Here is a 17546-nt window from a genome sequence, read left to right on the forward strand (position 1 = left end):
ACGTGGAGGCCACAAACACTACTGAGCCTCATTTTGACTTGTGTTAAGGACATTACATCAAAGTTGGATCAGCCTGTAGTGTGGTTTTCCACTTTGATTTTGAGTGTGACTCCATATCCAGACCTCCATGGGTTTATAAATTTGATTTCCATTGATAATTGTGTGATTTTGTTGTCAGCACATTCAGCTATGTAAAGACGAAAGTATTTCATCCGATTAGTTCATTCATTCAGATCTAGGACGTGTTCTCTTAGTGTTCCCTTTTTATTTTTTTGAGCAGTGTATATTCGAGGATGTTACAACAGGTGCCGCTCACACACTTGCGCACCTATAGATAGAGGCTGACATCTCTTAAAATGCTACAGACAAGTTTGAGGTGTGTTCTTGCTCCTTTGTAGATTAAGTCCATTTATTTACTTGCTGGTGCCTTCCTGCTATTTGTTCTCTGTACATTCTGTGGCCCGAGAAACATACTCCCTTTATGTATTGCTTAAACATATTGATAACTAGACCAAAAATGGCATAACTTATCAAAGGGGCACAGGGAAACAACTTTTTGATTGATTGCCTTGTAAATTTCACAACTTCAGTGGATTGAAGTTGGTTGTGAATACACCCTTGAGCATAATTTAATTTTTAATTTCTGTGGAAAATATCATGACCATAAAAAGAAATTAATATGGGCAATTTACAGATGTATTTTGACATGGCATGATGGTACCCATCATTTGGTCGCCCGCAAGGAAAGCAGCTTCTGTACATTACTCATCCATTGATGGGAAACACAGACATAGGGGTATATGTACTGACCGTGCTTATTACACCATAACTGTTCCCTGCATTTTTGTTGTGTTTTTAACCCCTTTAACGACCACGGATGTAAATGTACGTCCTGGTGCTGCGGTACTTAACGCACCAGGACGTCCATTTATGTCCTGTGTATGACCGCGAGCATCGTAGCAATGCTCGCATCATACACTGAGGTCACAGCTGCTATCTGAGGGGTTAATGGCGGAACCTGCAGAATATGACGCGAACACCGTAAATGTACGTCCTGGTGTGCTAAGTACTGCCGCACCAGGACGTACATTTACGTCCTGTGTATGACCGCGAGCATCGGAGCGGTGCTCGCGCCATACACTGCAGGTCCCGCGATCGCCTGCAGCGCTGTCGCGGGGATCTGATCATCTGTAATGGCAGCTGGAGGTCCCCTCACCTGCCTCCGGCCGTCTCCCGGAATCTTCTGCTCTGCTCTGAGTTCAAGCAGATCAGAGCAGAAGATGACCGATAATACTGATCAGTGCTATGTCCTATGTATGGCACTGAACAGTATTAGCAATCAACTGATTGCTATTGATGGTCCCCTTTGGGGACATAAAGTGTTTAAAAAAAATAAAATAAAAAAATTTGAAAAATTAAAAGTGAAAGATTCCCTCCCCCCAATAAAAATGAAAATTGTCCCTTCTTTCCCATTTTACCTTCAAAAAGCGTAAAATTTTATTTTTATAAACACATTTGGTAACGCCGCGTGCCTAAATGTCAACCATCAAAATATAATATTACTGATCCCGTATGGTGAACGGCATAAATGTGAAAAATAAAAACATTTCCAAAAAATGCTGTTTTTTTTTTGTCACATTTTATTAAATTTTTTTTATAAAAAGTGATCTAAAAGTTTTATATATGCAAATGTGGTATCAATAAAAAGTACAGATGACGGCACAAAAAAATGAGCCCTCATACTGCCCCATATACGGAAAAATGAAAAAGTTAAAGGTGGTCAAAATAGGGCGATTTTATATTACTGATTTTGAACACATTTCATGTTTACCGTAAAGTCTACAATGTGAAATGAAACCCTCCAAAGTGTGCAAAATTGTGGTTTTCATTAAAATTTCCTCTGAAAAAATTATTCTTTTGGGTTCGCCATAAATTTTTGGGTAAAATGAGAGGTTTCATTACAAAGTACAATTGGTCACACAAAAAAAAAAAAACCCTTATATGGGTCTGTAGATGGAAATATAAGAGTTATGGATTTTAGAAGGCGAGGAGGAAAAAACGAAAACGCAAAAATAAAATTGGCCTGGTCCTTAAGTTCTCTTTTTAACAATGAACTCTCATATCTTAGTGGTTAGGACTCATTGCCAAGGTGTCGGCACTACCGTATATACAGAATTTTCCATTTTAACAGCTATCAGCGATTACATTGAAATCCTAATCTATCCCCATGGGTGGAAAAATATTAGAATACCAGGAAGCTGTTTTATAAAATGTTTCATGTGACCTGACGATTCATCAATATAGAATAAATAAAGGATATTATGTTTATTGAATGGAAGTCATCCACCCATCCACCTGCTTGGTTACCTGACTGGCTTGTCACACTTACATGACCAGTTTTTCTGTTTTTTTATTTTATTATCATAAGGCTTGCTTATAGCGTATAAAGGTCACATAACCGAGTTCTACCTGTCGTCTTCTATATGTATATACAGTGGTCCCTCAACATACGATGGTAATCCGTTCCAAACGGACCATCGTTTGTTGAAACCATCATATGTTGAGGGATCCGTGCAATGTAAAGTATAGGACAGTGGTCTACAACCTGCAGACCTCCAGATGTTGCAAAACTACAACACCCAGCATGCCCGGACAGCCAACGGCTGTCCGGGCATGCTGGGAGTTGTAGTTTTGCAACATCTGGAGGTCCGCAGGTTGTAGACCACTGGTATTGGAAGTTATACTTGCGTGTCCCCGCCGCTCCGGACCGTCACCGCTGCCCTGGATGTCGCCTTCCATCTCTGTTGCCGCGTCTCCGGGGTGTCCTTGACGCTCTGGCAAGGCCTCTGCTTCCCCAGAATCCTCGCTTTCCATCGCCGCAATCACGTCGCTACGCACGCTGCTCCTATTGAATGACGGGACGGCGTGCGCAGCGACGTGATGATGACGATGCAGGGGATCCTGAAGAGGACGCGCCGGAGCCCCGAGGACAGGTAGGAGATCATCACCGGAGCACACGGGGCACCATAAACTGCTATCCGGGGGCAGCGGAAGCAGTCTGCGCTGCCGGATAGCCGTTTATGCGATGGCCCCGACATACAAAAGCATCGTATGTTGATGCTGCCTTCAACATGCGATGGCCTCTGAGAGGCCATCGTATGTTGAAATGATGGTATGTCGGGGCCATCGTAGGTCGGGGGGGTCACTGTATTAACATTCAGTCTGGCTCTGATCTCTGGTGCTGTGCTGATCTGTATGTTTGCTTAGTGTGTGGCCATAAACGTAAGTGGTCCATGCATATTATCTATGGACATAAACCCATTGATAACATATGGAAGGTTTTTGATGGTTATCAGACATGTTTGTATTGTGTATGTGGAATATACTGGTCACCTGCAGGAAGGTCGGGGCATCTATGGCTAATATTAGAGTACGTCATCACCGGATCACAGAAAAGAGATCTCCTTGTGTGTTTAACCCAGAGCCAGTACAATGCATTCCTCTGCTACTTGATCAGAATACGGATCAAACCTCAACATGACCGATTTTCACAATGACTAAACAAAGCCAGTAATTGTATCCTGGGAGTGATGCAACACATTTTCCACTGCTGTGCACCCAGCTTGCACCCACCTGAAACAACAAAAAGGATTTCTTTACCAAATGTTGTTCCAGCCCCTCCATGTCCCATGTGTCCTGTGATAACAGTTGTTTTCGTCATAGGGACGTTTGGGGTCAGCATGGTCTCCCACCCCCATATGTGACACACAGTCTCTATCCTAATCTGTCTGTGGGGCTCAGTTACTTCCGCATTCTAGTTCCTACTATTGATTGGAAGTTTTTGTTTTCCTTTTGTCTTGTTTTCCTTTATTCACTAAGAAATGCCTCCACCCTTCCAAGCATCTAAATTCCAGGAGCAAACCTTAAAGATTTGCCTTGCAGAGCATCTCACCAGAAGTAAATGTTCTGCTGCTGACACCTGTAATTGTGTTATGTTCAAAAGCATACAAAACAAAACCTATATTTATATCTTGCAGTCTTTTTGTTATTATATGATGTAAGTTAGTTGGAAACAGATTCTGCTGTATGGAATGTATCCGTTTTTTTGCCTCCATTAGAGTGTATGTATTTTATTTTTTATTTTTGCCTTTTCGTATTAGAGTATAAAATGTATACGTTAAACATAAGCACAAAGGCTAGCCTTAGGCTGGGTTCACACCACGTTTTTGCAATACAGTTCCCGTATACATTTTAAAATTGAAAATTGTACGTAACCGTATTGAAAACCGTATGTATTGACTCTCCATTGAAAACCGTATGAATTGATATGCCAAAAGATGCACCAGGTTATGACAGTTTTGTATCCTGTAAGGTTTTGTCAGTTTTTTTTCCCGTACCCCAAACCGTAGCCTACCACGGTTTTTGATCCAGGTGACAAACCGCATTAAACCGTATAAATTTTATTTTATTTTTTTTAAACATGGTAGTCAATAAGAACCGTACAGAACCTTATGTGCGTACGGTTCCATCCGGTTAGCACCATACGGTTTTTGACTTTGCACAGTTTTTTTTGTTGGAATTTCAATCAAACAAGTGAAACCTTATTCATAATAGAGTGTAAAGTAAAAAACGTGTGTGTGTGTGTGTATATATGTGTATATGTATGGGTGTTTTTTTTTTTTTTTTTTTTTTTTTTAAAGGATACAACCAGACATCATTTTTCAAACCGTATATGGATTAAAATTTGTACACACGTTTTGATACAGTGTAGGCTGCATTCACATCTCGTTTTTGCAATATGGTTGCCATATCCGGTTTCATTCAAAAAAACATATCGAACCATATTGCAAACCAGGTTGTGTAAGTTTTGCATCATTTACGGGTTTATACAGTTTTTAACGGTACACCAAACCGTAGTCTACTACGGTTTTGTGTCCCGGTCAAAAACTGTATCCAACCTGTATATGGTTATTTTAAAATGGAGTTCTATGGTAACCGTATTGAACCGTATGTGCGTACGGTTACATCCGGTTTGCACAATACAGTGGCCCCCCGACCTACGATGGCCCCGACATACGATCATTTCAAGATACGATGGCCTCTCAGAGGCCATCGCATGTTGAAGGCAGCATCAACATACGATGCTTTTGTATGTCGGGGTCATAGCATGAACGGCTATCTGGCAGCAGCTGAAGCAGTTTACGGTGCGCCGTGTGCCCTGACGATCACTTACATGTCCTCGGGGCTCCAGCGCGCACTCTTCGGGGTCCCCTGCTACGCCGGCGCTCTCCTTCAACGTAATAGCGTCGTCTCGCACGCCGTCCCGTCATCCAGTAGGAGCAACGTGCGTAGCGGCGTGATGGCGGCGACGGAGAGCGAGGATCCCAGGCAGCAGAGACGTTCTGGAGCGACGGGGACTCCCCGGGGATGAGGCGACAGTGATGGAGGGCGACAACCATGGCAGCGGGGACACGTATTTCCTCCTATTCTTTACATTGCACGAATCCCTCAACATACGATGGTTTCAACAAACGATGGTTCATTTGGATTGGATTACTATCGAATGTTGGGGGACCACTGTTCTGTTTTTTTTTTTTTTTGGGAAAACATATTAAAACGTATGCAAACAGACATCCGTTTTCAAACCGTATACGGTTTGAAAACATGAGGAGGGCTGTATGGTTGCATACGTTTCGGTCCGGTTTGGAGACATACGTTTTTTGTACAGAAACGGGATACGGTATCCGTATTGCAAAAATGAGATGTGAATGCAGCCTTAGTCAGGTTTTGAGGAATCCGTTTTTTAAATAAAAAATCTGATACGGGAACTGTATTGCAGAAAGGTGGTGTGAACCCAGCCTTACTCGTTTGTTTCTGTTGAACCAGGCGCCTTGTGTAAGATCTGGGAATACTGCTCTCCCTTCTAGTCCATTGAATGGTAAAGTGGAGGCAGATGCAAGGTGTAAATCTCCAGTCCTACACACATAATCTGCTCTCGGTTTATGGGAGGCTTAATTGAAAAGTTTTATGGTTCACAGGTCTCAATAAACATTATCTTTTGTGCTGAAAAGGGTAAAGCTCTCTTCTTGGCAGCCCGCCACAGTCTCGCCTTCCAAATGCATGAGCCTTAATATGGAGCGCAGTGAAGATCAGGTTCTGTCCTACCTGCCCGATGATAGAAATGCTCTGCTTAAATGCTTTCTTAGTGGGCATTCGGCTGGTCTAAAGAAACCCTAAACTTAAGTGTGTCACATCTCACTGACTGTGGAGTTAAATGCAAGTTATTGTTCCCTGTTGCCAGCCATTTCCGACTGGGAAGTGTGACTGTATTGTTCTACACTGCTTCTGAGAACCTTCAGAACCATTCGCATCCAAATTGTGTACTGTGGTTTAAAGTGGACCTGTCACACTGAAAATGAAGCTTTATCTGCAAGTATCATGATATAGAGGAGGAGGAGCTGTTAAGATTGATATGGTTTTTTGGGTAAAGATTGTGCACAACATATACGTATCTAAAGGCTGTAGATTACTGGACTGTTCCTTTCACTGGACTCCTAAGCCCAGAATGAGCAGGGGTTTAGATTGATAAATAATAAATGTATACTGAATCTTTTCCCATAAAACTACATATGAATCTGCTCAGCTCCTCCTGTTTTATACAATGCTACCTGTGTGATAGGTTCCCTTAAAATCATCTGGGATAATATCTCCATTATCCTGGAGGGATTTGTTTCCCCCCTCAGGGTAATCACTTTCATTTCACTCTGAAGGCATACTAGTTTACACCAGTGTTTCCCAACCAGGGTGCCTCCAGATGTTGCAAAACTACAACTCCCCGCCTTTGGCTGTCCAGGCATGCTGGAAGTTGTGGTTTTGCAACATCTGGAGGCACCCTGGTCTGGAAACACTGGTTTAAAGTGTTGCCCCACCAGGACACATACTTTCTATATGTCATATTAGGACATATGAATATCAGCAGTCCCTTTATTAAGGGTCATCTCCTTTAAAGGGGTGCTCCAGTGGAAAACTATTTTATTTATTTATTTATTAAATCAACTGGTGCCAGAAAGTTAAACAGATTTGTAAATCACTTCTATTAAAAAATCTTAATCCTTCCAGTACTTTTTAGGGGCTGTATACTAAAGAGAAATCCGAAAAAGAAAGGAATTTCCTCTGATGTCATGACCACAGTGCTCTCTGCTGACCTCTGCTGTCCATTTTAGGAACTGTCCAGAGCAGCATATGTTTGCTATGGGGATTTTCTCCTGCTCTGAACAGTTCCTAAAATGGATTGCAGAGGTCAGCAGAGAGCACTGTGGTCATGACATCACAGGAAATGCATTTCTTTTTTTGATTTCTCTTTAGTATACAGCCCCTAAAAAGTACTGGAAGGATTAAGATTTATTAATAGAAGTTATATACAAATCTGTTTAACTTTCTGGCACCAGTTGATTTAAAAAAAATAAATAAATAAAATAAATCCACAAGAGTACCCCTTTAATGGGCCCCATGTCATAAGATATGTCTGGACAGTTGCACAAGTTCACATTTGTGCCACTCAACATGCAGTGTTATTTCTCCCTTCAAAATGATGGCCATCTCACTGAATGCTATTGGTGTCCAGTGTTTAACAGATCTGGCATTGCATAGCGTATTTTGTTGACGTAAAATCCACCATGCTAGCCTTAGAAGAGCCTAAGGTTATAGTGTGCAGTGTCTGTCCGGAGGATTTCCCAATGTATTCTTTGGCATATGCAGTGACATCCTTTATTCATATGCGTCTACTGAATCTCTCTGCTTGTAATACTGCAGCAGAATGGTGCTACACAAAGCAAAAAAAAAATAATAATAATTAACAGTATACCGGGTGACAAAGGCCAAATGGGCACTCTTATGTCCTCTGACTAATGACTAGCAGCCTATAGATACATTTGATGTAAGCACCGCAGCAGGTGGGTACTGTAAAACTTTGTGTGAATGTCGCCTAATAGCTGATTAATGGGATTTTCTATGAAGGGGTGTCCATTCTGCGAGAGTGGTCCAGGTGTGTCTGGGTATGTAAGAAATAGGGAAAAGTAGGGCTGGGCGGTATACCGGTTCATACCGAATACCGAAATTTTCGGGCTGCGCGATATTAATTTTTCCCATACCGCAATACTGGTTGGGCCCCTCCCCGTTGGGAGTTTTGAAACAGCTGGAGGTCCGCAGGTTGGAGACCACTGCTGTACACTGTATCCCTATGCCCGGGCTGCAAAAGATAAAGAAAATAAACTTTAACTCACCTACGTCAGCCTTACGCTGGGGACTGGAACGTCGGACAGCCCTCAGCCTATCACTGGCCGCAGCGATGTCCCGCCCACGGCCAGTGATAGGCTGAGCCCACTGTCATGTAAAGAGCAGGCTTCTTACATGACAGTGGGCTCAGCCTATCACTGGCCAGGGCAGGAAATCGCTGCGGCCGGTGATAGGCTGACGGCTGTCAGACGTTCCAGTTCCCAGCGTGAGGCTGACGTAGGCAAGTTTTAGTTTATTTTCTTTTATCTTTTGCAGCCCAGGCATAGGGATACAGCGTACAGCAGTGGCCTCCAGCCTACAGACCTCCAGCTGTTGCAAAACTACAACTCCCAGCATGCCCGGACAGCCGTTGGCTGTCCGGGCATGCTGTGAGTTGTAGTTTTGCAACAGCTGGAGGTCCGCAGGCTGGAGGCCACTGGCATACAGTGAGTTCCAGCGCCAGCAGCCCCCAACAAAGAGGAGGAGGGCAGTGCTTGCGGGTGACATGTGAATAGTACCCCTGCTGGGCTGATCATTAATTGTGGGGAGCAGAACAGCACTGGCGGGTAACATGATTTGGTGGGGGGTGAAAGAAATACAGTTATATACCATGGAACCACCATAAGTTACAAAAATACTGTGATACACATATTTGGTCATACTGCCCAGCTCTAATTGTGAGCCTTATCGGAGACAGGTTATACATACATATGGATGAAGGCAATATCTGGTATTGTATCAGCAGCTCTGGAGGGCGTCTAGTACTTTGGGATCATGTGGTCTTCAATCCTTTTCTTTCTTTGTTACTAGGTGGCTATTAAGTCAATCCGCAAAGACCGTATAAAAGATGAACAGGATATGCTACACATCCGAAGAGAAACGGAGATCATGAGTTCCCTCTGCCATCCTCATATTATTTCTATATATGAAGGTAAGAACAGTGTGTACACGGAATATACCTTTCTGAATCTGCCCTGACACGGTGTTCCCAGGTGAATAGAGGCTGATGGATAAAGGCAATGATAATAGTAATAGTGATGGTGATATATATGTAGGCCCTGTGGCTTGAGGTGGGCAATATAAAGGTTGTGTACGATTATCACTAATGGCCCATTAAATAACACTATGAGTAAGGATCTCTCATGTGCATCATATTTATAAAACGTAATAAAAAACATCTCCACCCACCAACACATGTTGTATCCTGGAGAGTGGCATGCTGGCACAGGCAGATTAGCTGCGAGGCACAGGGCAGGCCCGGTCAGGTGCGCTGCTGCATCTCCGCCCAGCATTGAATAGAAAGGATGTCTGTCTGAGGGAGGAAAGTGAAGGCTACACTTGACTCTATGAGACAGACTATGGTTTGCAGCCAAGGGAAGGAAAGATTACTCATCTGGGTGGTTTTTCCGAATCAATGGGACTTTTATGTATTACTTCACCGTTCTGTACAGTTTGAGAAAGTAAAAATAACTTGTGATATTATGTTATACTGTAAATGGCAATACAGACCATGTTTCTGAAACTTGTGTGTTGTGCTGGGAATCTTATGCTGCAGATACTAGCGCCTTGCATAACACCTCCTGTATTAACCCTCTAGATCAATGGTTCTTAACCTTGTTGGAGGTACTGAACCCCACCAGTTTCATATGCGCATTCACCGAACCCTTCTTAATTGTAAAAATACAATATGATTTTTTTTCAAATTCAAAACATAGGAGGTATATATTTATACATAGGTGCACAAAATGAACAAAACCATGAAAACATGATTTTCACACAAAAACATAATGAATATTTACTGCAAATCAGTGTGACTTCTGCTGTTGTCTTCCAGAGACCAGTTCAGAAATGCGCGGCTTTACTTTGGCAAGTGCCACTCTCATGTCATTTTCGCAACAATGGCAGTGTTCCTCCACATTAGGCAGGCAGAGCGCCCCCCCCCACATTAGGCAGGCAGTGTTCCCCCACATTAGGCAGGCAGTGTTCCCCCACATTAGGCAGGCAGTGTTCCCCCACATTAGGCAGGCAGTGTTCCCCCACATTAGGCAGGCAGTGTTCCCCCACATTAGGCAGGCAGTGTTCCCCCACATTAGGCAGGCAGTGTTCCCCCACATTAGGCAGGCAGTGTTCCCCCACATTAGGCAGGCAGTGTTCCCCCACATTAGGCAGGCAGTGTTCCCCCACATTAGGCAGGCAGTGTTCCCCCACATTAGGCAGGCAGTGTTCCCCCACATTAGGCAGGCAGTGTTCCCCCACATTAGGCAGGCAGTGTTCCCCCACATTAGGCAGGCAGTGTTCCCCCACATTAGGCAGGCAGTGTTCCCCCACATTAGGCAGGCAGTGTTCCCCCACATTAGGCAGGCAGTGTTCCCCCACATTAGGCAGGCAGTGTTCCCCCACATTAGGCAGGCAGTGTTCCCCCACATTAGGCAGGCAGTGTTCCCCCACATTAGGCAGGCAGTGTTCCCCCACATTAGGCAGGCAGTGTTCCCCCACATTAGGCAGGCAGTGTTCCCCCACATTAGGCAGGCAGTGTTCCCCCACATTAGGCAGGCAGTGTTCCCCCACATTAGGCAGGCAGTGTTCTCCCCCACATTAGGCAGGCAGTGTTCTCCCCCACATTAGGCAGGCAGTGTTCTCCCCCACATTAGGCAGGCAGTGTTCTCCCCCACATTAGGCAGGCAGTGTTCTCCCCCACATTAGGCAGGCAGGCAGTGTTCTCCCCCACATTAGGCAGGCAGGCAGTGTTCTCCCCCACATTAGGCAGGCAGGCAGTGTTCTCCCCCACATTAGGCAGGCAGGCAGTGTTCTCCCCCACATTAGGCAGGCAGGCAGTGTTCTCCCCCACATTAGGCAGGCAGGCAGTGTTCTCCCCCACATTAGGCAGGCAGGCAGTGTTCTCCCCCACATTAGGCAGGCAGTGTTCTCCCCCACATTAGGCAGGCAGTGTTCTCCCCCACATTAGGCAGGCAGTGTTCTCCCCCACATTAGGCAGGCCAGTGGTCTTCAACCTACGGACTTCCAGATGTTGCAAAACTACAACTCCCAGCATGACCGGACAGCCAACGGCTGTCCAGGCATGCTGGGAGTTGCAGTTTTGCAACATCTGGAGGTCCACAGGTTGAAGACCACTGATGTAGGCAGTGTTCCCCCACAGACATACAGCCTCCATCCATATACAGTATATGCCTGTGTACTGCCCACTTCAGTGCTCCGACCACCGCTTCGGCTATAGCAGTAGGTCTCGGGACCGGTGGTCGGAGCACTGAAGATGACGTGTTGCTGGTCACTTACCAAGCTGGCCAGCGCGCGTCTTCCTCCTTCTCTATCCTCCAGTCCTCGGCGCCTTCGTTTCCATGGGGCCGCAGGGAGTTAATAGTGATGGGGGGGGGGGGGGATTGCCCCGTCGCTACAGGATGGGCAAACACCGACTCTGCTCGGGTCCCCGGGCCAGCTTGGGGCCCCAAGCAATTGCTTGGTTTGCCTGTCCTGTTGCGACCTCCCCCACCAAACCCCCGGGACTGACTCACCGAACCCCTGGGGTTCTATCGAACCCAGGTTAAGAACCACTGCTCTAGAGCCTGTACTAGTTGTTCTGTTCATCTGATACAGTAAATAGAAAGGTTGTGCACAATTTTACAAGAGAGTATCATCTATATGACATTAATGAACTTGAGCACAGTGAAACCAATTATCGGTTTCTATTACCACGCCATACTCGGAGCGAAAGTGCAGAGCATAGACAGAACACAGGACAGCTGCTTATCAGCCCAGGCAGATAACAGGGCTGTAAAGATAGAAAGCAGGCCAGCCACCTGGAGCAAGTACACAGGAGGAGGCTACCTTACCGGGAATGTTCTTAGTGTCATCTTCAGTCCCCATGTTCTAAAAGCTCCTACAAGTGACCTGTATCATAAGGAGCCTATAGATCCTTACCGTGGCCTATGTTGGAGAATGTCTTTGCACATGTACACCAGACATACTCTTCTCCTATTTAGGTCTAAGATGTATACTTCATAGACAACTTGGTTGCTGGCTTCTAAAAAGAGCTTAGTACCTGTCTAGGGGTTGTCTGGTATTGCACTTCAGCTAAATTTGATATGAATGAGGCAAGGATGCCTTACCTCACACAACCTGACGACAGGGGTGGCATTATGTTTTCGTTTTCTGAGTAGAGTTCCCTGTCTGCAGACTTAAAGGGGTTATCCAGGAAAAAAACTTTTTTTTTATATATCAACTAGCTCCAGAGAGTTAAACAGATTTGTAAATGACTTCTATTAAAAAAATCTTAATCCTTTCAGTACTTATGAGCTGCTGAAGTTGAGTTGTTCTTTTCTGTCTAAGTGCTCTCTGATGACACGTGTCTCGGGAACTGTCCAAAGTAGGAGCAAATCCCCATAGCAAACCTCTTCTACTCTGTGCAGTTCCCGAGACAAGCAGAGATGTCAGCAGATGCACTGTTGTCAGACAGAAAAGAACAACTCAACTTCAGCAGCTGATAATTATTGGAAGGAGTAAGATTTTTTTAATAGAAGTAATTTACAAATCTGTTTAACATTCTGGAGCCAGGTGATATATTAAAGTTTTTTTCCCGGAATACCCCTTTAAATGGCAGCTTGTCTGCTGCCGAAAACATTGCTAAACAGAAGCAATGAATTTGATTTCCTAGTTTTTGTCCTCCTGTAATACCTTTTTTAAGGGTCTATTCACAGTATCCTGCACAGGATTTGGAGCGGTGTTCATTTAGTTTACATTGATATCTGCAGCTTCAAATCCTGCGCATCAAATATGCTCAGGATACTGTACGTGTGAATAGACCCTTAGATGAATATATCCCCCTGCTATCATTTAGGCACTTGGTAAACATGTACATTTTTTACTGCAGCTTCCAATGAACACTGACTTGTACATAAGTGGTTATCGATTCTATTGGTTAGTTGTCTGTCTGGGTAAAAGGATTCTTACTGTAGGTATAGAGCAGTGTTTCCCAACCAATGTGCCACCAGCTGTTGCAAAACTACAACTCCCAGCAAGCCCGGACAGCCAAAGGCTGTCCGGGCATGCTGGGAGTTGTAGTTTTGCAACAACTGGAGGCACCCTGGTTGGGAAGCACTGGTATAGAGGAAGATCGAAGGTTGTGATCACATATGGCCCAGAGGCTCTGTTAGGGTCAACCTCAAATTGCTTTAAAAATGACAGACTCTTGCCTTGTGCAGCACTGTTTTGTTCAGTAAAATACTGAATGCCATAAAATAAACCCATTGGAAGCGATTATAGTCTATATAGTCTAGTCCATCAGACACTGTTGATGTCAGTTATGTAACAAATGGGGCACCACCATTTATTTATTTCTTAATGTTGTTCTTAAGAAAAAGAAGCTTAAAGGGGTACTCCGGTGAAAACCTCTTTTCTTTTAAATCAACTGGTGGCAGAAAGTTAAACATATTTGTAAATTACTTCTATTAAAAAATCTTAATCCTTCCAGTACTTATTAGCTGCTGAATGCTACAGAGGAAATTCCTTTCTTTTTGGAACACTGATGACATCACGAGCACAGTGGTCTCTGCTGACATCTCTGTCCATTTTAGAAACCATGCATAGCAGATGTATGCTAAGGGCAGTATGGTGGCTCAGTGGTTAGCTCTGCTGCCTTGCAGCGCTGGGGCCTTGGGTTCAAATCCCACTAAGGACAACAATAAATAAAGCGTTATTATTATTATAATAACGTCAGCAGAGAGAACTGTGCTCGTGATGTCATCAGAAAGCATTCCAAAAAGAAAAGAATTTCCTCTGTAGTGTTCAGCAGCTAATAAATACAGGAAGGATTAAGATTTTTTAATAGAAGTAATTTACAAATATGTTTAACTTTCTGCCACCAGTTGATTTAAAAGAAGAGGTTTTCACCGGAGTACCCCTTTAACAAAACTCTTGTTTGCTTTAAGTCATATTGTAAGTGTGGCCTTTTGCTGCGTGTTTAGGTGTCTGTGATGAATTATGTCACATGAGTTGGCATTAAAAATGGTTACATGTGATAGCACACCTATGACAAGCAGATCCACCTTTCAGTCGGTGCTTACCCCAAACTTGTTATTAGGAAATCTGGAGAGCTCACACCCTGAACGTTTAGTACTTTATGGAAGCACACGTGGATCTGCTCCTCCCTCAGTCAGCTGCACTATGTGTAATCCAGCCTCCCAGGACTACTACCTGGTGCTATCCAGCCTCTCAGGACTACTACCTGGTGCTATCCAGCCTCTCAGGACTACTACCTGGTGCTATCCAGCCTCTCAGGACTACTACCTGGTTCTGTGTTCATTCACCTTACTGGAATAACAGTAAGAAAAGGGATATTCCAGAATGGAGCATTTCTATGTCCATTGGATATGGGATAAATGTGTACAGCTGGAATACCCATTAAACCAGATCTGTCACATCTATGGTTAAAAAAACAGTCTGTGGGTACGTTCACACGAGCAGATCCCCACCGTATTTTACGGTGCGGATCAGCCGTTGAAGGACTGCTGTATGGTGACTTTACGTGTGCCTGCTCGGAACGGCAATACACCGCTACAAGCAGACACACTGCGATGTGCGAGTTGCCGTGCGCATGCACAGTATACTCGCACATTGCAGCAGCTCTCGGGGGGGGGGGGGAAGCATCCGCAAAGTGTGCGAGTACACCGCGCATGCACAGCGACTCGCACATCGCTTCAGTGTGTCTGCTTGTAGCGGCATATTGGCGCTCCGAGCAGGCACCTGTAAACGCTCGTATGAACGTACCCTATAAGGATATGTTCACACTGAGGAATTGGCAAGGAGTTCTTGCTTAAAAATTCTGCAGCGGAATTTCTTTTTTTTTTTTTTTTTTTTTTTTCACTTGGCATTTGCGTGGAATTGATGCAGAATTCCGCACGGAAATATAGGAGGAAAGTGTTTTTTTGCTGGACGACAACCACCAATTAGAATTTCCCCCCTTTTTTTTCCCCTCTTTGCACAAATTCCGCGTGGAACTGCGTCTGGCTGGAGAAAAATTTCATTGATTTCTATGGGACAAAAACGCGGATTTCGCATGAAGAAAGAACATGTTCATTCTTCATGCGGAACGAAATTCAGTGACCGCTAGCGGAAATTCCTGAACAAAGGAGCAGAAATCTGATTAAACTCTATGGGGTTTTTCACTGCTGCAAGAATTGGAGAGGAATAAGCAAGTGGAATTACTCTAGTAAATTCCTCTCCAATTCCTCAGTGTGAACATACCCTGAAATCGGCCTTTTTGTGCTTGTTTATATATTGTAAAGAGGCAATGATCCTCAGAAATGTAGCATTGTCTAGATTTATTCATCTCTTTTATAAATAGTTATTTTTATTATTGAACAAATGATTGCTATTTAGTCATAAAAATTGTAAATCCAGCTTAAAGAATTGTACTAAATGAAACAGTTTTATTTAGTACAATCTATTATTCCTTGGGGTAATGGAATTTTTGAGCAGTACCTTTTTGAAAAATAATTGGCTTAGTGAAACCAACCAACATAAGCAATATGTAATATTCTGCAGAACCTGTAATACTCTCACAGTCCAAGCTAGACTACTACAGGGGACCATTTCTAGGTATTTAGAAGGTTTTACACCTCAATGATTGGCCTTGTTGGTAATGGAGTTGACAAACGTCAAGTTGTTGTCACGATACCCTTGCAGTTGTTTTTGGGATGTAATAAGACAAACATATATATTTGGGGCTGCTCTTTTTTTATTTATTTCTCGTTCATACTTACTGTAATTTAATTTTTCTCTTCTGCTACAGTGTTTGAAAACAGCAGCAAAATAGTCATTGTAATGGAGTATGCAAGCCAAGGTGACCTGTATGATTATATCAGCGAAAGGCAGCGGCTCGGTGAACAAGAGGCGAGGCGATTCTTCAGGCAGATTGTGTTGGCGGTTCAGTACTGTCATGCGGTAGGTTTAAGATTTAGGTCAAACATTTAAAAAAATGCTTTGCTGCTTCTTTGTTCCATGACAAATATGCTAATCTGTATGTCTCTTTCAGAATGGGATTGTGCATCGGGATCTCAAGCTAGAAAACATTCTCCTGGATGAAAACAGAAATGTGAAGGTGAGCATTGACTATAGCTTCTCTATAAACTGTGAGGGTCCAACTGCTGGGGCACCTAGCATTAGCAGCTCTGTTGGTCTTATTGTGGATGGAATTTCACTTCCGTGTTTGACCAGCGCTGATGCTGTAAGGCCGAGTTCACTCTACAGAATTTCTGACTGTATTTCCGCTCAGGATTTTCGGTTGGGAACTCCGCACTTGAAGGTCAACATGCAGGTGAAAAGGTTTTCCATTATCCCATTCACACTGCAGAATTTTCTCGGTGCAATTTCCGTCAGAAAATTCCAGTCCAAAAATTCTGCCATAACGTTGAACTTGCTCGATAATCTGACAGAATCCATGCTGCAGACTTATCGAGACGGCAATTTCCGAGCAGTCCTAGCGCTGACGGATTTCAGTCGGCGTTGGCCGTATTCAGAATCTCTGGCCGCAGATTCTGTAGAGTGAACTTGGCCTTACTCACATAAGTGGAGCCGCCCATGACAGATTGGTCTACAAAGCTGCTTGCCGATGGCCCATTCACACTATTGAATATCCTCCCATCCATTGAATGCATTGCATTTCTGGGCACGTTCAGCCAAAAAATTTACAAGTACAGTCTGGAATGTAAATTTTTACTGCAGTGTGCAAGGTGCCGCAGAATCCTATTGGAAACAGTGGGAAGCTGCTGCAATTGAACTCCGTAGAGTGAATGGTCCCTAAACTGGTAATTGCAGAACAAAACTGTTTCATACTAAAAGGACTGTAAACATAATGTAGAGCTTCTGACCACTCATATATATATTTTTTTTAATATCTCTACACTTATAAAGAACACCATAGATTTCAAGCAGTTTTACTGGTGTTTTAAAAATGTTAAACATTTAAATTAGGGATGTCCTAATACCCATATTGATAGTATCAGGACCGATACTGGACATTTGCACGAGTACTTTTACTTGTGCAAATGTCCACAATACCTGTTGGTAGGATCCTCCATCAGCAGGTATCATGGAAGTGCCCTGTGCAATGCAGCGCATGTCATAGCCAGGACCTGTGGCTAATGCCAAACCTCACCAGTAGCGGTGATGTCCGGCATTAAAGGGGTACTCCGGTGGAAAACAATTTCTTTTAAATCAACTGGTGCTAGAAAGGTAAACCATATTTGTAAATGACTTCT

The 17546-nt window shown here is 43.8% G+C and overlaps 1 protein-coding gene across 1 annotated transcript in view; it reads left to right on the top strand.

The window, feature by feature from the left end:
• The window catches only part of NUAK2 (NUAK family kinase 2), a 31123-nt gene that overhangs the window by 5765 nt on the left and 7812 nt on the right, over positions 1 to 17546 (top strand). The window contains exons 2-4 of the mRNA XM_056558068.1: positions 9085 to 9205; positions 16079 to 16230; positions 16322 to 16387. Coding sequence (XP_056414043.1) covers positions 9085 to 9205; positions 16079 to 16230; positions 16322 to 16387 — 339 coding nt within the window. The remainder of the gene's footprint in view (positions 1 to 9084; positions 9206 to 16078; positions 16231 to 16321; positions 16388 to 17546) is intronic.

This window comes from Hyla sarda, chromosome 2 (genome assembly GCF_029499605.1).
Source record: "Hyla sarda isolate aHylSar1 chromosome 2, aHylSar1.hap1, whole genome shotgun sequence".
NCBI lineage: Eukaryota > Metazoa > Chordata > Amphibia > Anura > Hylidae > Hyla > Hyla sarda.